Source organism: Theropithecus gelada, chromosome 8 (assembly GCF_003255815.1).
Source record: "Theropithecus gelada isolate Dixy chromosome 8, Tgel_1.0, whole genome shotgun sequence".
Classification (NCBI taxonomy): Eukaryota; Metazoa; Chordata; class Mammalia; order Primates; family Cercopithecidae; genus Theropithecus; species Theropithecus gelada.
The window spans coordinates 34,545,886-34,568,811 of NC_037676.1; the positions used below are offsets into that span (position 1 = coordinate 34,545,886).

Genomic DNA, 22,926 nt, shown 5'->3' on the forward strand with positions numbered 1-22,926 from the left:
TGATGTAGAGTGTTCAGGGGTTTCTATAATCAAGTTATGTAGCCGGACGTGGTGATTCATTCCTGTAATCCCAGCATTTTGGGAGACTTCGACAGGTAGGTCACTTGAGGTGAGGAGTTGGAGACCAGCCTGGTCAATGTGATGAAACCTCATCTCTACTCAAAATACAAAATTTAGCCAGGTGTGATGGCGTGCACCTGTAATCCCAACTACTCAGGAGGCTGAGGCAAGAGAATCACTTGAACCTGGGAGGTGGAGGTTGCAGTGAGCTGAGATTGTGCCACTGCACTCCAGCTTGGGTGACAGAGCAAGACTCTGTCTCAAAAATAAAACAAAACAAAATAAAATAAAAAATGTTTGATAATAGACCTGAGGGGAGAAAAACAAGGAAACAAACACTCTGGTACATGCGGTATGAGCAGTCAAGGCAAAGGAAACAGCAGGACACAAATGCTATGAGGTGGGAGTTTGGTTGGAGTCTCTAAGGGCCAGCAAGGAGACCAGGATGTCGGCAACAGAATGAGAAGTGGAGAATAGTAATAGCTAAGGTCAGAGAAGCGAGATGAGGGAAGAAGACTTTGTTTTGTTATAGTTTGAGTTTGTTATAGGCTACTATAAGGAATTTGACTTTCACTCTGAGGAAGTTGGGAAACCATTCAAGGTTTTTATTCAGAGTGACATGACCTAATATATTCAAGGATAAACTCTTAACTGTTATGTTGAGTGTAAACCTATAAGGAACCAGGGCAGAAGCAAGGAGATCTGTCACAATGACCTATTGTAACAATAATCTGTTACAATACCTAGGATCTTAATCTAACTTTAAGATGATTGTGGCTTGAGCCAGCTATGTAGCAAGAGGAATTGTAAAAATGGGTCACATTCTGGATGTCTTTTGACAGCAGAGTCAAAAGGATTTTCTGATGTTTTGGGTGTAGAGTACAAGAGAAAGAAAAACATTATGGATAATTCCAAAATTTTGGCTATGCAACTGGAAGAATGGAGTTGGCCATTACTGGTATGAGGAAAACTTGGCATAGCAAAACTGGAGGGAGAATCAGGAGTTCAGTGTTGTAAATGCTAAGTTTGAGATACCTATTAAACATCTAAATGGAGAGATTCAGTAGACAGTTGACATTGGTCAGAGAGTCTAGAAGTCAGAGAACTGTGTGGGCTGGTACCATAAATTTGGGGCTTGTCAGTGTCTGGATGATATTTAAAGCCCTTAGGTTGGATGAGATCACTAGATAATGGTTGAAGAGAGAAGAGAAAAGACCTGAGGATGGAATCCTGACGCACATTAACATTTAGATGTAGAGGAGGTCAGGAGTCACTACAAGGAAGAAAGAAAAGTAACAGCCCAAGGAGTAAGAGAAAAACCAAATGAAGGAAAATGGTGTCCAGAAGTCTAAAAGTTCAGGCCATCCTCATTCCCATACCAGGATTTCTAGAGTTGCCTCTTTGTAGCCAGTCTTGTCCTTGTCCTGCATCAGTTTATCAGATCTATCTAAAACAAATCCTGATTACATTACACTCCAGTAGCTCAGTGTTATTCTTAAGAGGAAGTCTAGAGCACTTATCATGTATATGATCTGGTCTCAGCTTTCTATTTTTTTATTTATTTATTTTTTTGAGACCAAGTCTTGCCTTGTCACTTGGGCTGAAGTGCAGTGGTGCGATCTTGGCTTATGGCAACTTCTGCCTCCTGGGTTCAAGCGATTCTCCTGCCTTAGCCTCCCAAGTAGCTGAGATTACAGGTGCCTGCCACCATGCCTGGCTAATTTTTGTATTTTTAGTAAAGACAGAGTTTCACCACATTGACCAGGCCCATCTCAAACTCCTGACCTCAGGTGATCCGCCTGCCTCGACCTCCCAAAGTACTGGGATTACAGGCATGAGCCACCGCGCTGGGCCCCAGCTTCTTTTCTTAATCACCGTTAGGTATTTTCCTTCCTACCCTCTCACCACTGCTGTATTCCTCAGCAAAACAAAGCCGCTCAGTTTGAATGCCTGGTGCCCATCTTGGCCTATAGTTTCCCTTACGTGTTCTGTTACTTCTGACTAAGTCTTTTTCCCTCAGCCTAACACGTAACCTGCTTAACTTATTCTTCCTTCGGTTTTCAGCTTAGATTTCAGGTCTGCAAGGCCTTCACCTTCCCACCCTAAGTTTGAGTTAGTTGCTCTTGTAAGTTGCCTCGGTATCAAAATGTCCCCTATTTTTGTTCTATATTTTCATTGCCTTTATTCTGGTCTGGATTCCCTATCTGATAGACATAGTCCCTGCCATCTGACATACAGTATAGAGTTTTATTCATCATTACACCTGTTGAATTTACCACAGAGTCTAGCATGTAGATATTCAATACATATTTGTTGTGCTGTGGTTTTCGTTCTTCCTGCTAATTTCTCACTGGACCTTTTAGTGTTAAAGTAAAAGAAAATTGGCCATGCCTGTAATACTAGCACTTTGGGAGGCCAAGGTGGGTGGATCACGAGGTCAGGAGTTTGAGACCAACCTGGCCGATATGGTGAAACCCCGTCTCTACTAAAAGTACAAAAATTATCCGGGTGTGGTAGCAGGTGCCTGCCATCCCAGCTACTCGGGAGGCTGAGGCAGAAGAATCGCTTGAACCTGGGAGGCAGAGGTTACAGTGAGTCAGGATCGCACCACTGCACTCCAGCCTGGATGATAGAGCTAGACTCCATTTCAAAAAGAAAGAGAAAATCAAGATTTTCCTTCAGTATAGTCAATTTTATTCATTCATGTAGAGGACATTTATTGTACAATTGTCATATACAAATAATCTTGGCTCCGTGAAACAAGAAATGTATCTTCCCTACAATTTTAACACAAAGCAGAAAGAAGATAAGTGATTTGAGAAAAGTAAGGAAACTACTTGTAATAATCATCTACTCTGTGCCAGACACTAGGTTAAAGCCCAAAATGTGTGCATCTTGAAATCATTTCCACCAAACAATGGCTTGAATGCATCCTTAAAGTCTGAAAAGTAGGTGTGCTCTTCTCACTGAAGAAAATTCCCATTCTGCACCTTTCCCCAGAATGCACTAGGTTCATTCAGAGTGAGATCATGTTGATCCATATTCTTTATGATCTTCACCGGGTACAGAATTCCTCAGAGGCTGTGGGGGCTGCACTGGCAACTTGGCATGTCCTTTTAGGCTATGGAGACTTAATTAGGATCTTGAACCCACAAAACCATCTGTGCCTTTGGTCATACCTTTCAGTTCTCAAAAGATTTCTAGGCTCTCCTAAGCTAGCATTAGGCTACTGGCATTGATGCTGATGCTCTAACCACTCTCTCAAACTGTTGTGTTTTTTTGTTTTTGTTTTTGTTTTTGTTTTCCTATTTTGTCCATTTTTCCTCATCTCCTGCTGATTATTTTCAATTACATAAATATAGCACTTTCTGAAAATTGCCTGACTTGCTTCATCCTTCAGAATCATTCCTACTGTGAACCAATTCAACCTATATATATGTGCAATATTTGTAATTTTTTTTCTAGTTTCTATTTTTTATGATCTAATGTTTATTCCAGCATAAGTACATGTCTTTTCTTACTACCATTTTCAATGATTTTGCTGACTCTGCCCTTAATGGACATGATGGGATTTTGTTAATTAAATACCTCGGACCTAAGCACAGACACAAGTAAGTGATAAACTATTAATAGTATGTTCTTTAGCACCAGAATAACTTGGGTGCTCATTAAAAATGTGAATTTAAAAGCTGAATCTCTCTACCTCTCAGTAACTAAAAATTTGTAGAGTTTATATCTTCAGTTTTCAAAATAATACATAAAGTGAAGTCGTTTTCTCAAGAGCTGGAGTTCAAATTCTGCTCTTTTTGACCCTGTCTTCTGTTTCAATTTTGTCTCCCCATCTGATGGGCAAAAGCACAGTTCTTTTATAGTTCAAAGATGAAATTACCAGATACAATACAGGACCCTCCATTACATTCAAATTTCAAAGACACATCAAATAAATGTTTAGGATAAATATGCCCCAAATATTACATGGAAAATACTTGTGCTAAAGCTACTCATTTTTTATCTGAAATTTAGAGTTAACTGTGTGTCAAACTTTTATTTGTTCAATCTGGCAAGCTTACTAAAAGGAGCTGTAAACATGTTTGAATGGGAACTATCAAAAATATTTTATGAAATAGATGACCTTTGTTGCCAACCTTGTAAGGATGGTTAGAATTGAAGCAGATATTGGAGGAGAGAGCCTCTCATTGAGGGTAAAAATTTGGAGCCAAAAGTAAGTCTGCAAAAGTACACGGTCTACTTGAAAAAATGAGTAGTCAGGTTTGACCAGAGAATAGGGTTCGTGTAGATGAGAAGTGGGCATTGAACTGTAGTGTGAGCAGAGCATGAAATGTCTTGAGCAGTGAAAGAAGTCCACCAGGAGTGGACCCAGTCCATCCTGCAGAGTCATGAAAGGTGTCGGGGTGGCCATACTAGAACAGGGTTTGGGAAGTCATCCACAGGTAAAATGGTTCCAAGTAATCAAAGACTGGGGGTATAGGTGGAGGGGACTGTCCCATGTGGGTGTCCACTGGGATGTCTTCTTTGGAAATTGAGATGGGAGAGGCACTAGAGACACAATCACTCAGATATGTGAGTGGTTTGAGGAGGGAGTGAATGGAGACAGATTCAGAGATGAGTCTTTGATCTCAAGCCATGTCCCTGGTGGTGGCATTACCAGAAATAGGAGAATTCAAGAGAAGAACATATTTGAAGAGGTAAGAATGAATGATGATGATGAATCTGTAAATCAGATGACAAATGTGAGATGTGAGCACAAGATGCTGGTGGTTTTGCCCAGCGAGCAGGAAGGAAATATGTCATCAGATCTTCAGAGAGAAGATGAGGCAGGAGATGTTAATCTGTGACTGTTCAGGATCAAGGAAATCTTGATCTCTATGTGAATGTCTCTATGTGAGTGATTATCCAATTAGATGAGAACAGAGAAAGGGAAAAGGGCCAAGAACTGAACTTTAAAGCCTGCCTATTTAGAACTAGGAGAATGAAGGGTAGTTACTAAACAATCAGTAAAGAACAGGTCAAACTTCAAGAGAATCAAATTTAAGGGGCAGTTTTTTTCCAAAAGAAAGTTTGCTATTCTTGTCTATTGCTGCAGAGCAGTGGTAAAGAATAAGACGAAGAACGTTACAGTTGATGCAGTTGCAAATGACCTTCAAGAGAACCGTGGTTTGGGCAAACACAGACTTTACAGGGTATGGAAACAATCAAATGATGTAGCAGTAGGGGAGCAGTTAAATAAATGATCATGCAACCTGAGTATGGGCTAGGCAAATTAAAAAGGAATGAAGCTGGCCAGGAGCAGTGGCTCACACCTGTAATCCCAGCACTTTGGGAGACCGAGGCTAGCAGATCACCTGAGGTTGGGAGTTCGAGACCAGCCTGACCAACATGGAGAAACCCAGTCTCTACTAAAAATACAAAATTAGCCGAGAGTGGTGGCACATGCCTGTAATTCCAGCTACTCCAGAGGCTGAGGCAGGAGAATCACTTGAACCCGGGAGGCAGAGGTTGCAGTGAGTCAAGATCGTGCCATTGCACTCTACTCTGGGCAACAAGAGCAAAACTCTGTCTCAAAAAAAGGAATGAAGTAGGCGTATTATGTTCTGATAAGTCATTGACAAGAGAGCATACATTTTCTTAAAGGAAAGTATAGTAAAGGAAGTATAATATAGAACCTTTAGGATAGAGAAAGGAAAATAAAAACAAATGGAGGACATTTACATATTTTTTTTTTTTTCTTAAAGGGCACATAAGATACTATCAATAGTGATTACTTCTGGAGAAGTGGTAGTTGGAAGAAGGCAAGCTTGCTTTTTGCATAGTATATGTACCTTTTTATACTTCCTAGAACATTTTCTAATCTTATATATGTATTACTTCTATTTGTTCATTTTTATGTTAACAGTAAGGTGTTAACTGATTGGGAAGATCATGGAACAAGCATTAAGAAATATTTAATGTTAAAAAATGCTTAAAGTTCTTGTAGACAAAGAGCTGAGAAATCAGTAGATGTAAAAAGGTGACATGTTTGAGAAGTTTGTGAGAGAGTAAGTTGAGGGAAGGATTTGGGGAGAGGTGATTAGAGAGACTAGACTGTGTTTGTAGGCAGGGGGTAAGGCCCAGCTGTGGAGGAAAAATTTGAAGATGCAAGACCAAAAGAGAATAATGCATGAGGCCAGGTCCTCATGGGGCAGCTCTTCAGGGAACAGAAAAAAACAGAAAATTGGATGAAGGAACAGAGGAATTTTGAGTTGCAGGGGAGTGAACTCACATAGGCTAGTCTCCATGTTTTCAACAAGAAAGAGGGCAAGTGAGGAGTAGGGAAGGAAAGGGACAAAGTTCAGAACAGCTGTTGTGAGGAAAGCACTATCTGGCCATAGAATGTGAATAAAAGTATTACTGAGTTGCAAGAAAAGCCTAGGTGAGGTTGCATAGCATCAGTGTTTCGATGATGCCAGTGCTATGGTGACTTCCTCCAGCAGGGCAAGTTAACTCGGCTGCTGGTATGGAGAGAGCAAAGAGGAGACACAAGGAAGAGACACTGCGTCATGGTTAAGCAGCTTGGGAGTGAAGATGGACATGTGTTCAAAGCCTCACTTTGCCATTTTCCAAGTTATTAACTTGCTTGACACTGTGCCATGATCAGTAAAATAAGATGTTAATATATAATACCTACCTCATAGGTTTTATTTATGAGGATGCAAATGTGATCATCTGGGTAGTTCTTAGAGAAAGAGAAGTCAGCATAAGGTTAGTGCTCAGTTACTGAGTTACTGTGGTTCCTGAGAGATAGTCACACTGTGTGATCAGGAAGACACAGGTCAACAATTGGATAGAGAGTGATCCAAAGCATTGATTCTGGAGCCAGATTGCATGGGATTGAGTCCCACTTCTGCTACTTTTCAATCATGAGGCTTTGAGAAAGGCAAGTAATTCTCTCGCCTCAGTTTATACATCTCAGTGAAGATATTTTTAGAACGTTGTTGGAAGATTAAAATGAATGAATAAATGTAAAGTCCTAGAACAGTGCCTTCTAAGTGTTTTTTAAGATATAGCTGTTATTGTCATTACAGCAGTAAAACAACAACTACAATAGCAAAATGAGATTTTGGAGTTTGGGAAATTGGAAAGGCAGAAATGTTACAAGATTCTAAAAATTGCAAATATAATTGAAATTGCTTAGCATGGTTGGCCATGGCTAACCATTTAAAAGCCATTTTCTGATGCATTAAAGAAAAAAAAGTTTCCTTCTTATTGACAGCACATATAAAGAACTTTAACAATAACTTCTGTTCCATCATATTTCAGCATGCAATTAAATATTTTGGCAGGGAACTTTGTATCAACACCACCTCCTGTGCTGAGGGTGCTTCCTGGGGTGCCTGTTACCTGGCCTTCTATGGGATTCCATCTCCATGGCTGGCTGCCTCGTTTTCTGTTTGTCTTACCCTTCTCAGGATGTGCTATATTTATCATATGGATTCCTTAGTAATTCACTTCCTCTTATATATACCAATTCAAGTATGTTTGTTTTTCTGAAATGGGAGCAATGGCATTCTGCAATATCCAATAGGAGATAAAACAGAATATCATATGTTTGGAAAGGTACTCGCTATGTTCCTATGTTAATTCTCAGTCACTTATCTGAATCCTGCAAAATAGATTCTAATCTGGTATATAGTTAAGGTCGTAACATGAGCACTGAGTTAAATTTCCATTAGTAAGTGGCTGACATTAATACATCTTTTAGAGGGGAGTTATGTAAAGAGAAGGAGGAAAACCAACTAAAAAGCCCTTCTATAGAGTCCTTTGGGCACATTGGTGACAGTAAATGACTGGATATGACTATCATGCATTAAGCTATCAACCTTGTTAATACGCATTCCCTGAACTGTGAAGTTCAAAGGGTCTTTGAAAGGTCATTTAGTCCTTCTCCCCAGCTTTGGCCACAAAACTAAAATAAAAAAACTGGAGAGTACTGTAATGTCGTGCCGTTTTTTAGAGACTTTCTGAAAGGAGATTTCACAATCTCCCACAGAAATACAATTCAGGTTTTTAACAACCCTCATTGTAGAAAAGGTCATTGTAATATCTAACCAGAGTCCCAATCACTATAATAAAAGGTCAAGTCCTCTTTTGCAGTTCTTGTTAAAGATGGTGAAGAGTTGGTTACTAGCTTCATCATGCATGAATGGTCACTGAGCACCTACCCAGATGGTAGGCCTCTTCTCTTCTTATAACAACACTTTATGTATTCAAGATCACCAGGAAGTCACTTTACAGCACCCTTTTCTTCAGGACAAATGAACCCATAAACATTTCCTCTCCAGGGTCCTAGTTTTCAGATCTCGATTAATCTTTTCAGCCTTCTCTGCAGATGCTTTGTGTCCCTTCCAGCAATGAGTACCTTCCTCAGTAGTTTCTGACTGATTTGGAATACAAGAGATTTCGCACTCAGTGCTCTACATTGTTTGTGGGGTTTGGGGCTTTTTAAATACCTGTAGATTGTAGACAGTAATTTTCTCTACCACCTGGTGAGTCCTCCCAAGCTTTGCCTGAAGCTTTTGTGACTCTAGGAAAGAGGAAAATAGGGATGAAGAAAACAGGAAAGACGTTTGTAACACATTGGTATGTAAAGCTTCGTTTATGAAACGGAAAGTCAGCGGAAAGTATCCTGTGCCCACAAAGAGACAGAATAGCCTGTTCAGTCAGGGCTTTTGTTCAGAATCACTTTGAGCAAACAAACCAGCCACACTGTACTTGAGAGACCGGATAGGTATAAACATATGTGTAAATGTAAACGAAAAGAGAGTCCTGGCAGCAGGGGTTCTAAAATCAACCTAAGACTGTGGTTTCTTTGATGTTTCTCTTCTCACAGTTGGAGGCCAGGCAAGCAATCAATAAAGAGCTGTTCATGATGATTGGCAAGTTTCCCTGGGAAGTTATAGAGATATTGTAGCTTTTGAAGAGTTTAAAGCAGTTAGGGAAAACAAAGCAACTCACTGGCATTTGGAAAATTAACAATAAAAAGTACAACCCAAATTGAAATCTAGGAAGTACAAGTGATACAAGTTGTTCAGAAGACCACAGGGTGGCAGCGCTGACTGGATTGGCCAAGACAGAATCACCTTCATGGGAGAGGAGGACCTTGCACTGGGTACTCTGACTGATGGGTAGATGGAGAGGGCTAGGGTCTAGATACCTAGTGGAGTTGGGGTTGGGGGGGTATATATTACACTGACTACTACATATGGCCTTTTGTTAGCAGGTGTCCATCTAGCAGAGATATCAATTACAGTTGCACTTGGGATGAATGACAATGCAATAAAGGGCTGAAAGGCTGAGCACAGGAATGGTTATGGGAACAGTTGCCAGTCCCTGGGAAGTGACTGCACCTTGTGGTCCTGTTGCTAGAGCAATTCTCCCAGGAATGAGGGGCAGAGGCCTCCAAGGTTCTTTAGGAGAGCTGTGTGATTGTGTGCATGTATGCACATGTGTGTATGTGATGATTCTTCAGGGGCAATGCTTAAGTGCACATGTACTTATACACACACACACAAGACTTTCTCCTTTCATGAAGCCAGAATAAAAAATCTAGAACTAAACCTTTGGGCCAATACTGAACACATGAAAGAGAATCACTTCAACTTTTGTAAACACACAGAAATCTTTACAAAGAAAGCCACTGTGTGCTCTTGGAAAGAAAGATCAGAAAACAGCAGGATGGGGGTGTGGGTGGGAAGAGGAAAAAGAATGAGATGAAGTACAACCAGGTAGATCAAAAAGAGAAGGGTAAAAAGAAAAGAAAGAAGAAAGAGGCACAGTGACTCACCTGTAGAAGAATGTGAGCTGTGGGTAAAGTCTGGTTCTGTCTCCTGAGGTGTAAAATGTGACTTTGAGGACTTGTGTATACCTCTGTGACTGCACTTGAAATACTCAGATCTCATCACTACCTTGTCCTTACCACCTTTAGACAAGAAATGACTAAGAATATGAGCCACATGTTAATTCATCCACGCATCTTCATTGCTGCCCCTCAATAAATATTTGTTGAGTTAGTGAAATTATTGTAAGCTGAGTTTTGTAATTCCCAGGATAAACTGTTCTGTAAAATAATTACTGCTTTGCTTATCTCTCTATGGGCATCCCTTTCCTCTGCCACTTAGCTTGTAGATCAAGCTGTCCCAGTGTCAGGGTGAGCCTTAGGGGAACCAGTACTCGCCATGCAGGTCTCTGTCCTTTCTTTCCCTACCCTGTCCCTGAAGTTCCTCTACTCATTTTTAAAATTCTGTATTTTATTCCTTTGAATTAAGTCAAATGGATTCTACAGATGTTCCTGGGAGAGGAAACACACTGAACCGTATTAAACATTGATACTTTGGTATCAATACTTTGGTTTGCAGGCATACATAGGGTTATTCCTAAAAGCAGGATCTGGAGGGAGAATGAGAATTCTGGTTACCTGGTAGGGAGGGAGTAGAAACATAAAAGAAAAAACGTCAATCCAGGGGAACAAAGAAAACTTGTTCCTGCTGCTTGGTTTTGTCTTAGGATGTTCACTGCCACCAAAATCCATTTCCAGCCCAGGCGTCTTGCCCTGGTCATCCTCCTGGCTTCTGGTCCTTCCTATTTTAGTACCTGGAAAACTGAGGATGCCTTTGTCTCTACTTTGTCACCTCAGCAATAAAGGAGTTGCATTCTGCACACTGCCAGGCTGCTTCTCTGTATGTGCTCATTTGCTGACCAGGTGTGTTCTCCCCAGGTACACTTTTTAAGGTGAGAGTGTCATCCGTCAGCAGTGCCCAAGGAACTGGAGGAAAGGGAGGGAAAATGCTAGTTGGTTTCAATCCAAAGTTCCCTCACTGCTTCCCATACACTGGCATGATGCATCTGCTGTGTTCTGTGTTCTCTGCTCTGGGAATAATTATTCCCTCCAAGGTACTTAATTGAGCAGAGTGAAGGTGGGAGCTTAAGAACGATAGCTGCCCTCCTTCTTCCCCCACATGACAGAGGCACATGTGGAAACTGAGGTCATTTATCATCTCAGCCATGGTTATGAGTGGTTGGAGAAATAGGCTCCATTCCTGTCTCTCTCACCTTTGAATCATCATGAAGCTGGAATGGAAGTCTAAATCACACCCTGTTTCTGAGCAGCCATCATGCTGTTCTGGTGATTAAAGGTATTTGATAAACCTCTGACCTTTCAGATGCTGTTTTTTTTTTTTTTTTTATGGTTGTATTCTCACTTGAGAATTATTTTTATGTGTTTATCGCCCTATTACTGAACCAGTTCTGCTTGATTTCCTCGTTCACTCTTTAATTTGGTAGCACCTTATTTTACACTCCACTAACTTTGTCGAAAATAAATTCACTTTCCTTGTGTGGTTAGTATTACTCATTTGATAACATAAGTACCATATTAGGGTGCGGTGAATGCATAGTAAGTGCTGCACAATTACAAGGTAAACATACGATAGGTTTATTTTATCCTCTAAGCCCAACACAGGGGTGACAGAGTAATTACTTTTGGACCCATTAAGTGTACTTACCACATAATCTGTAGGAAGATTAACTATGTAGTTAGCATTTGCCATCTTCCATTTTCACACACCTTCTAAGATTACACCTCTTTGAGGCTTATGTTATCTCAGATAAATCTCGTGTGCTGTACTGCAGGAACCATCATGGATCTGCTACAGGAATAACCACACCCAACGCACCTCTAGAAAAAGGGTGAAAAGCAGCTACAGCACATCTCGTGGGGTGGGGAGGCACCCACATTCTAAATCCAAACTAACGCTTTTATTTTTGCTTTGCCCATGCATTCAATAGGATGGAGTAGGAGAGGTATGGGAGAAACAGCATGTGCCGTCTTAGCGACCCATCCTCTTCCACAATAAATTATTAGAGTCTAGCATTTAATTGGTGTCAGAAAACGTCTACCATGGACATAACAGCACCTGGGACCACGACCTTCATATCCCACAATAAAATTCTCTCATAATGACTATATGCCCTAAACTGATGTTGTCAGTGTACTCTTAATGATTTGTGCCAATGCTAAAATTCATATCTGTGAACTCTGGTCTTTTTCTCAACTCATAGACTTTGTGTTATCTCCTTGCCCTAGACTGCTCTCTGCAAATGCATGTGCCCCAGGTTTCACATAAGCAGAGCAGATCACCCATATTTTATCACTGTGTGTGTGTCTGCCCTCGCTCTGGTAAAAGGAAAATATAAAAAGTGTTTTGCAGATAAACATGACATCCTAAACTAAGGAGGTGTCTGCTCTTACTAGAAAAAAATACTATTTTCTTTGCAAAATTGATTATCTTCAAGAGTCTATTACATGCTAAGCTACCTTAGTGCAGTTAAGATATTTGCCTAGCATCCCTTTCATTTATACACGGCATTTTAGAAATACGATTATTGTGTGAAAATGAGTACAACTTGTGTTCACTGTACATCTGTCATTTTCTCTGAGCAGTAGCTCCAAAAATCCAATAGCATTTCCTTTTGTATCCCTGAGTGGTTCTTTGGTTTTGTGCTCATGCTGGTCACTTACGATTTCTCTTGTGTCTTTCAGGCATAGAGAATGCCAGCGACATTGCTTTGTACTCGGGCTTGGGTGCTGCCGTCGTGGCTGTTGCAGTCCTGGTCATTGGTGTCACCCTTTATAGACGGAGCCAGAGTGACTATGGCGTGGACGTCATTGACTCTTCTGCATTGACAGGTGGCTTCCAGACCTTCAACTTCAAAACAGTCCGTCAAGGTCAGCGGCGTAGGTCCCTCCACACCTCGTCCTCAGTACCATAGACTACGCTCACACTGGACCCCAGCCTTCTCCTGGGCCCCGTGTGAAGGTAGCTCTTGGCACGGGGAGCCGCTGCCAAATTGTCTTCACACATGAACAGACCAGGCTGGGTGAAGTGGTCTGCTTATCTCCTTGTCTGCCACAAGGACAAGAGGATCTTGGTTTATTATCAGCAACATTTTCAATGAGGCATTTCCATTTTTGATGTACAGTCAGTCTAATGAGTTATTTTATTTCAAATTATACTTCTTTTTAAAAATGTCCTTTTGAGAATGTATATTTAGTTAACCCAAGTATTGATTATTCAAGACCGAGGACTAACACCTATATCACAACCTTCCAGGTATATTTATTACCCTATTTATGAAGTGGAGTAATTTTGTTATTTCTATTTTAAATAAGTAAACAAATTTTAGAGAATAGATGATAGGTCAGCCAGCCAGGGGGAAAAATGAAATTCCAGCCTAAATGACTCTCAGCTGTTGCCAAGTCCAAGCAATCTTTAGTTGTGGGGGAAGGAAAATCTATCATGTCAAACTGTAGCAATACTCATTTTCAAAACAGAGTCATTTAATTCTCTTATAGGAACCAAATCTATTCCTTATTGCAAGGTGGGGATGAAACATACACGGCTTTCATTTTAGAAAAAAATGAAACTGTCTCTTTTCAGAGGATGAAGTTTTCTACCTTGACCCTCATCGTCAATATCGTCACCTTTATTTCTGTTTATTGTGCATCAGTGATGCCTACAGCGTGGAACCAGAAGTCTCAGTGCAAGGCAGTGATTGACTAGACAGGCTTCCGAAGTGGAAACACAGGCATGCTGGAAAAAATTGAGAGATGGCCAGAGAGATGAGTACCTTCCCTCTTGCCATTCACTTCTGGGCACCTCAGAGTTAGGCCTCAAAAGGGACACATCCCCTACATTTGGACATATAGTTTAGTATATGTAGAGAATTGGAAATAAATCCAAATATAGAACTGATTTTTTAAGTGGTATTACCCGAGCTGGAGTGCAGTGGTGTAATGGTAGCTCACTGTAGCCTCCCACCCATGGGCTTAAGTGATCCTTCCACCTCAGCAGCTGGGACTGCAGGCACATGTCACCGCACCAAGCTAAGTTTTTGTTTTATTTCTATTTTTTCTAGAGACAGGGTCTCATAGTCAGCTATGTTGCTCAGGCTGGTCTCGAACTTGTGACCTCAACGATCCTCCCACCTTAGCCTCTGAAAGTGCTGTGATTATAGGAATGAGCTACTGGGTCAAGAACTGATTTTTATGCTACACAAAAAAACTAGAAACATATTTTCATCAAATAACAAAATATCTTAGACCATAACACTTGAAAATAGAGGAGCAATATTAGTGTGAGAGACAGTTTTGTGCATAAGACCATAGGCTTTGAAGTTAGATTTTAGTCTAAAACTGCTATCAGTCAGTCTGTTATCCTCTTAGTCTCAAGTTTTAGAGCTATAAAATGGGGTTAGTAACATTCACCTCAAAGTGTTCTTGTGAGGATGATAGATTACCTGGAACAACATGGGTAAGCCCTTGGCATATGGGTGCTCACAAATGCGGTGAATAGAGTTCTAGAAGCTGGTTGTTTCCTCTTACCCTAGCACAGGATGCCAGCGTCTTCCATGGAGCACCAGGCAGCAGGTGAGAGGGGTGGATCCCTGGCCTACACATGTCTGGGGAGTGCTGATTTACCTACACTTAAACACAACTTATGTATATTGTGAATCTCTAAGACTATATTAGTCTTACCAAACTTATCTGACCGTTTTGTTTTATTTTTGTTTTTGGCCAAGAACATCACAGAACTAATGATACAAGCAAAGTACTTTGGCAAACGTCACTCTCTGTGTATTTATTATGGTGATCTGCCTCATGCTGATATCATGTGGTTTTCGCCTCCACTGTCTTAGATCCGTTTTTGAGCAATACATCAAGTGCCCCAGCAAGTTGAATACTGGGCCTTTTAAATAGAATGCCATACACAGAACAGACCAGGGACTTGTAAAAGGATTTCCAAAGAGAAGATTGGGGTGACCAGGGGTGCGTAACCGGCGCTGGTCAGACTTCAGTCAAGCTGGCAGCCAATTTTCTCTGACCCTGGATGCTATCATATGTACGTATGTCCAGAATCAGGCATTTCCCACTCAAGTGCTATCTCATTCTAGGAAATATTGTTGCTTCCTTGTATCACTTAGGCTAGGCAGATCTTCTAAGCGTAGCCAAAAATTAAACTTCAGAGGCCAGGGCTTGAGATAAAAGAGCCAGGTGACTGAGGCATATGGGCTTTTAAGGTCTCCATGGAATCTCCTGTTCTAAACTCTTTTCTAATCTAAGATGGGTTTTGGTCCTGCTTCTTGCCTGGGAAGACCATGAACAGGAGCAAAATGGTCACCTATAGAACTCAGTGCAGACCTGCTAGAAAGCACAACTCCCTGTGCCTGGGTCTTGATACAACATGCCCATGCATGGAAAACAAACAAACAAACAAACAAAAAACACATCATCAAGGATCCTTTACCTCTATAGCATTATTTATTTCATCCAATTTGTGTATTTTCCTTTATTACTCTGGATTCTTAGAGCATCAGAACAAGAGGTGGGAAAAATCAGGGTGATAGATTCCCTGCTGGTGTTGCTGCAAATTATGAAAATGGAAAAACAATAGAGGCTAATACAATATGGCCCAGAATTGCAACATTTTCAAAAAGATCATACTTTAAACATTTTTGTCAGGCCCCAAAGGAAAATTGTTTAATATGGTTTGGCTTTCAATTTGAGATGTCACATTGACAGACTGATATGGGTGGGAAGCTTGGGACTGAGGGTTATTTTGTTATTTACTAATAAATGAGATTACTTCATCACAAGAAAATATCACAGCATTTCTTTTTAATATTTGGCTTGGAAAAAATTGGCGAGCCCTAGCAGATGACAAAGCCCAATTTCTCATGTTTTTGCAAAGATGTTATATATATTTTTTTCCCTTTGAGACAGAAAGGAAACCATACTAAGCTGCTCCCTATGTGGAATCTAAGCTTCTCACTGTCTCTGGGTGGTGCATTCTTTCCCTCACAGAGTGACATATGAGTTATTAGAGCAAATTAGCTACTCAGATGTGGTGCGATTCATGAGGTGCCCTGACCCTTTTGCTCTGAGGACAAATCATTTCCTCCCCACCTCCAGAATCTATGCAGAATTCCATAGGAAATGCACTGGAACCAAAGTAGCTTCTGTTATAAACAGCACTACCTAGTCACCGCGCTGTGTCATCTCTTGCCATTTAAAATGAACAGATGTTATTTTTGCTCAAAACTCAACTACAAAACATCTTTCTCCATCCTCCCCCCACTTTTTTTTTGTTGTTGTTATTTTAGCTTCTCTTTGCCGGTTGAAATAATCACATAAACCATAATACCTGAGTTCGTTGCTGGAGAGAATGCCAGAAATACTTGTTCTGAAAAGATAGCAAGGAAAGATCTCTGGAAAGTGAAAGATTTGGGTCAGTGCCATTTAGAGAATGGACTGTGGAAGCCAGGGCTCTTGATTCAAAAGTTCTAGTCACTAGCACCCAACCTGGCAGGGTGGGCCTGAAGAGCTAGCTTGGATTGGAACCGCTGGCACCCATGCAGGCTGTTGTACAGTTTGTAGAGGCAGAAGTACAGGGGTAACTGAGAAGCCTTTTAGTTTCTGAGTGACAGATCAATTTTCTTTTACCAGGTAACTCCCTGCTCCTGAATTCCGCCATGCAGCCAGATCTGACAGTGAGCCGGACATACAGTGGACCCATCTGTCTGCAGGACCCTCTGGACAAGGAGCTCATGACAGAGTCCTCACTCTTTAACCCTTTGTCGGACATCAAAGTCAAAGTCCAGAGCTCATTCATGGTTTCCCTGGGAGTGTCTGAGAGAGCTGAGTACCATGGCAAGAATCATTCCAGGACTTTTCCCCATGGAAACAACCACAGCTTTAGTACAATGCATCCCAGAAACAAAACACCCTACATCCAAAATCTGTCATCACTCCCCACAAGGACAGAACTGAGGACAACTGGTGTCTTTGGCCATTTAGGGGGGCGCTTAGTAATGCCAAATACAGGTGGGTGGTGTGTGTTTGTGTATTTTCCAACGTATAAATGTTTCATTTTTACACAGTTACTTCCTATCAGATTCATTTTATGATGTTTACCATCCCCTCATCAGACCTGCAAACACTACAGCTCCACTAGTCCACTTGATTTACACAGCAAACCAGAACCAGCGCTGAGATTAGATTTTGCAATCTTCATCTCAGCATGGACTGAATGCTCCCTTTGATTCCCTATTAGAGCTGACAACTATATTTGCTTGAAAGGTTTGGGTAGTCCCCAGGCTTTAAGCCCCTTTGGAGTGTATTTCCTAGGCATGATCAGAAAGCACTGAAAAAATTCTCTGGCATGACAGACCAGGGCCCCATGTTTACATGTAAGCATGGTTTATGTATGAGTTTGATAATTTAGATAATTTAGTGAAACGGCATCTCATCAGTGACTGACCTAATGAACACTCCATAGCCCTTGCTATAGTGTTACTCTCTGATGAGCAATCGTGAGGGGTCGTTGTGGAGTTGCTCTTTTGAATTCAAACTTCAGTTCCAGGGCTGTGTCAGTATAATGAATTCTCACATATTTTTTCCTCCTTTTGGCTGGAAGAGAGGAGATTTTCATGATGTTTTGACATGATACTTAAGGTATCCAGCCCAAATGATATCCTTTCTATGGATTAGTTTTCAGAGTTGCTGCCTAAGACCTAAGTGGATGGTAGACAAGGTCAATTTCTGCTCGGATTTCTAAGCAATGAGAATTACATAGTGCACTGAAGCAGGTAGTGATCTGTTGGCTGCTAAGAAGGAAGAGAATCTGTTGGATCTGTGTTTATCAAACAACAGGTCAGCATTGAGTCAGGGACATTATAGTTTAGACAGATTTCTCTATATCTGTGGAGGGTAGAACTAACCAACCTCTCAAATCAAGCATTTCATCCCATAAATAAAATCTGTGATAGGACTAGTCTGATTCTACCATTCTAGCTAACTGACCCCTCTAGTAGCTTAGAGACTGGAGACTGAAATTCATTTCTAGTTGATGAATGTTGTCTTGTTCTCCCCTAGAGCAATTACTTTCTTAAAATCTTCATTTCAAAACATATTTTACTTCATCAAAATAGCCCTCAATGGCAGCCGTAATGGAAAGGTTTTGTTTTTTAAATTTCTAATTCTCTAAATCTTCCTTGGTCAGTGTGTTAGGACATGGTAAGGATCTTGGTTCAAATGTGTATGTGTGTCAATGTGTGAATGACTATGCATGATTTAATTCTTCCAGTTGGTAACTGGCAAATAGGAGACTTGATGGATAATGAGTCAATCAGCCATATTTACCAATTAACTTTTCTGTAAGAATCTATAAACTAAACATGTGAGTCCTGAGGAAAGAAAAAGAATACCACCCTTGCCCTCTCAAAAAGAATAGGATGTATCAGAATTATACAAATTTTGGCAGGGTGTGGTGGCACACACCTGTAGTCCCAGCTACTCAGGAAGCTGAGGTGGGGAAATCGCTTGAGTCTAGGAATTCGAGACCAGTGAGGGCAACATAGGAAGTTGCTGTCTCTAAAAAAAATGACATAAAAACAAAAATACAGAATCATATAAAGCCGTGCATTAAGTTGTGCATTTATCTTATCTCTTTTTAGCTCCTGCTTGGCACTTACAAGGCTCTCAGTGGTTATTAGTTGATAAACTGCCCATTACTCCTTCTCTCTATTTGCATCCTCCTTTCTTAGTGTATGTATGTGTGTGTGCACATCTGTTTATCCATGTGTAGAGGGAGTGCCATGACCAACCCTTTCATTGGCGGTGTTTGTTGTTCATCAAAGACAGCGAGATGAAATCATGATGAACCAGAGATTTATCTTCACCTCTGACTTGAGCAGCACTCATGTTGAAAACTAAAAGTTCTGACAGCATTGTCAGTGATTCCCAAACAGTTTCTCCCTGAAATGGGGCATTTTCAAAGCTCCTGACAAGAAGTGTTGGACAAGATTGAAGCTGTTCACTAGGAATGAGTTTGATGTAAAATAACTGTGGAGAAATAAAACATATGCTCCGTTATTTGCAGGAAATAAATGCAAAATATGCCCTAGGGAGCAAAAGTATAAAGAAAGCAAGGCACTGAGATTAGATTGCTCTAATGCCATCCATCCTAAATTGTTGTATGGTGCCTGGCAGTGATTTCTCCAAAAGGTTAGGGTGGTCTCCACACTCTAGAAATTATTTATTATTCCAAATATAAAACAGGAAGCTCAGACTGGTGCTTCTGTGGTCATATCAAATAAAAGGCTGTCAGGGTAGCAGGTGGAGTATGGGGGTATTATATTTTTCTTTAATCAGAGATAACTGGCGAATGACATATTGAAATGAATTCTACTTTAGGGGATCATAGGCATAAAGCTGTCCCAGAGTGTCTCTCATTCTTCACGATCTGTAATTTGCCACTCCCCACGTGCCTTTGTGTATGACTATTTCAGACTCCACATAGTATTTGCGTGTTCGGGCAGGAGGAGCAGGAGAAGTATGTTTGAAAGATAACACCATTTCTGATTGAAGAGAGAAAAATCATTTAAAGCTCCAGTGATCCTATAGATTCAGGTTGAATTTAGGAGTATTCTGAATAATGTCTCAATCTAAAGGCAGAGAATTAAGCCAACTTGAAAGGAATAAGGTGTGATCTGCACAGACAGCTCTTCCTCAATTGTCCTCACACATACATCTTCTGTTTTGTTATGAGAGTTGGCCATCAGGCTATGATGATCTACAGAAGCTAACATGTCTCAGAACCTGGCATTTTTACTAAGAATTTTGAATCCTGTTTCATTTATATCTTCATGATGTGTTTATTGGCTTCCTGCTCCATGAGTGGCATTGGGATAAGTGTAATTGATTTAATATTATTATTATTGCTTGATGATTGTTTCCTGTACTTCCAAGTTGGAAGAATTCAGACTGCATGTCTCTGTCATCATAATGACCTAGAGAACCTGAAAGAGCAGCAGCAGAGAGGAAGTTTTAAGTCAAACTAAGAGAAGACAGAATGTCAAGGGCGTGTATTCAGGTTGACTTCCAAGCACACTGGATGTCCTACGTATTGCAACTTGTGGTTAGCAGCAGGGAGGGTTATAATGGAGGCCCCTTCATTTGGCAACTACATTTAAGGAAGAATAAACAATAGAGGGAAGAGCCTCTCTAAGTGTGGCCATTATAGTTCTGTTGACATTAAGGTCCAGAACATAAATGGATCTCCATGCTACAAAGCTGTAACCAAGATTTAAATGTGCCGTATTCTTAGTGCTGGTGAAAGATACTGATAACTAGCATATTACTGAATAATGCTTATAATGGGAATCATAAATAACTTGTTTTGCAATGAGGTTTACATTTTTTGTTTTTGTAGCTGCTAACAGGCACATAGAAGGAGATCAGGAAAGCCTGCCATCTCTAGATTTAAATTATCATAACAACCTGAAAGTTTTCTGAGCGATTACATTAGCTCTAATGAAAGGAAAAGAAGGTGAGAGTTGCCTTACTCAAAGAATAGGAGAGTGCCTTCAGATTTTATTTTGTAAGGATCTTGTTGTTTCCCTATTTCATTTCTTTATTATTATTATTATACTTTAAGTTCTAGGGCACATGTGCATAATGTGCAGGTTTGTTACATATGTATATATGTGCCATGTTGGTGTGCTGCACCCATTAACTCGTCATTTACATTAGGTATATCTCCTAATGCTATCCCCCCTCCCCCCTCCCCACAATAGGACCCGGTGTGTGATGTTCCCCTTCCTGTATCCAAGTTATCTCATTGTTCAATTCCCACCTATGGATGAGAACATGTGGTATTTGGTTTTCTGTTCCTGTGATAGTTTGCTGAGAATTATGGTTTCCAGCTGCATCTGTGTCCCTACAAAGGACACAAACTCATCCGTTTTTATGGCTGCATAGTATTCCATGGTGTATATGTGCCACATTTTCTTAATCCAGTCTGTCACGGATGGACATTTGGGTTGATTCCAAGTCTTTGCTATTGTGAATAGTGCCACAATAAACATACGTGTGCTTGTGTCTTTATAGCAGCATGATTTATAATCCTTTGGGTATATACCCAGTAATGGGATGGCTGGGTCAAATGGTATTTCTAGTTCTAGATCCTTGAGGAATCGCCACACTGTTTTCCACAATGGTTGAACTAGTTTACGGTCCCACCAACAGTGTAAAAGTGTTCCTATTTCTCCACAAACTCTCCAGCACCTGTTGTTTCCTGATTTGTTAATGATTACCATTCTAACAGGTGTGAGATGATATCTCATTATGGTTTTGATTTGCATTTCTCTGATGGCAAGTGATGATGAGCATTTTCTCATGTGTCTGCTGGCTGTATGAATGTCTTCTTTTGAAAAGTGTCTGTTCATATCCTTTGCCCATTTTTTGATAGGGTTGTTTTTTTCTTGTGAATTGTTTGAGTTCTTTATAGGTTCTGGATATTAGCCCTTTGTCAGATGAGTAGATTGCAAACATTTTCTCCCATTCTGTAGGTTGCCTGTTCACTCTGATGGTAGCTTCTTTTGCTGTGCAGAAACTCTTTAGTTTAATTAGATCCCATTTGTCAATTTTGGCTTTTGTTGCCGTTGCTTTTGGTGTTTTAGACATGAAATCCTTGCCCATGCCTATGTCCTGAATGGTATTACCTAGGTTTTCTTCTAGGGTTTTTATGGTTTTAGGTCTAACATTTAAGTCTCTAATCCATCTTGAATTAATTTTCGTATAAGGAGTAAGGAAAGGATCCAGTTTCAGCTTTCTACTTATGGCTAGCCAATTTTCCTAGCGTCATTTATTAAATAGGGAATCCTTTCCCCATTTGTTGTTTTTGTCAGGTTTGTCAAAGATCAGATGGCTGTAGATGTGTGGTATTATTTCTGAGGGCTCTGTTCTGTTCCATTGGTCTATATCTCTGTTTTGGTACCAGTACCATGCTGTTTTGGTTACTGTAGCCTTGTAGTATAGTTTGAAGTCAGGTAGCGTGATGCCTCCAGCTTTGTTCTTTTGGCTTAGGATTGTCTTGGCAATGCGGGCTTTTTTTTGTTTCCATATGAACTTTAAAGCAGTTTTTTCCAGTTCTGTGAAGAAACTCATTGGTAGCGTAATGGGGATAGCATTGAATCTATAAATTACCTTGGGCAGTATGGCCATTTTCACAATATTAATTCTTCCTATGCAAGAGCATGGTATGTTCTTCCATTTGTTTGTGTCTTCTTTTATTTCACTGAGCAGTGGTTTGTAGTTCTCCTTGAAGAAGTCCTTTACATCCCTTGTAAGTTGGATTCCTAGATATTTTATTCTCTTTGAAGCTATTGTGAATGGGAGTTCATTCATGATTTGGCTCTCTGTTTGTCTCTTACTGGTATATAAGAATGCTTGTGATTTTTGCACATTGATTTTCTATCCTGAGACTGCTGAAGTTGCTTATCAGCTTAAGGAGATTTTGGACTGAGACAATGGGGTTTTCTAAATATACAATCATGTCATCTGCAAACAGGGACAATTTGACTTCTTCTTTTCCTAACTGAATACCCTTGATTTCTTTCTCTTGCCTGATTGCCCTAGCCAGAACTTCCAACACTATGTTGAATAGGAGTGGTGAGAGAGGTCATCCCTGTCTTGTGCCAGTTTTCAAAGGGAATGCTTCCAGTTTTTGCCCATTCAGTATGATATTGGCTGTGGGTTTGTCATAAATAGCTCTTATTATTTTGAGATACGTTCCATCAATACCGAATTTATTGAGAGTTTTTAGCATGAAGGGCTGTTGAATTTTGTCAAAGGCCTTTTCTGCATCTATTGAGATAATCGTGGTGTTTGTCTTTGGTTCTGTTTCTATGCTGGATTACGTTTATTGATTTGCATATGTTGAACCAGCCTTGCATCCCAGGGATGAAGCCCAC

At 40.4% G+C, this 22,926-nt stretch overlaps 1 protein-coding gene across 2 annotated transcripts in view; it reads left to right on the plus strand.

Annotated features, from left to right (window-relative positions):
• UNC5D (unc-5 netrin receptor D) overlaps positions 1–22,926 on the plus strand; it is a 593,886-nt gene that overhangs the window by 501,130 nt on the left and 69,830 nt on the right. For both annotated transcript variants that reach the window (XM_025394124.1, XM_025394125.1), the window contains exons 9-10: positions 12,656–12,841; positions 16,619–16,996. In XM_025394124.1, coding sequence (XP_025249909.1) covers positions 12,656–12,841; positions 16,619–16,996 — 564 coding nt within the window. The remainder of the gene's footprint in view (positions 1–12,655; positions 12,842–16,618; positions 16,997–22,926) is intronic.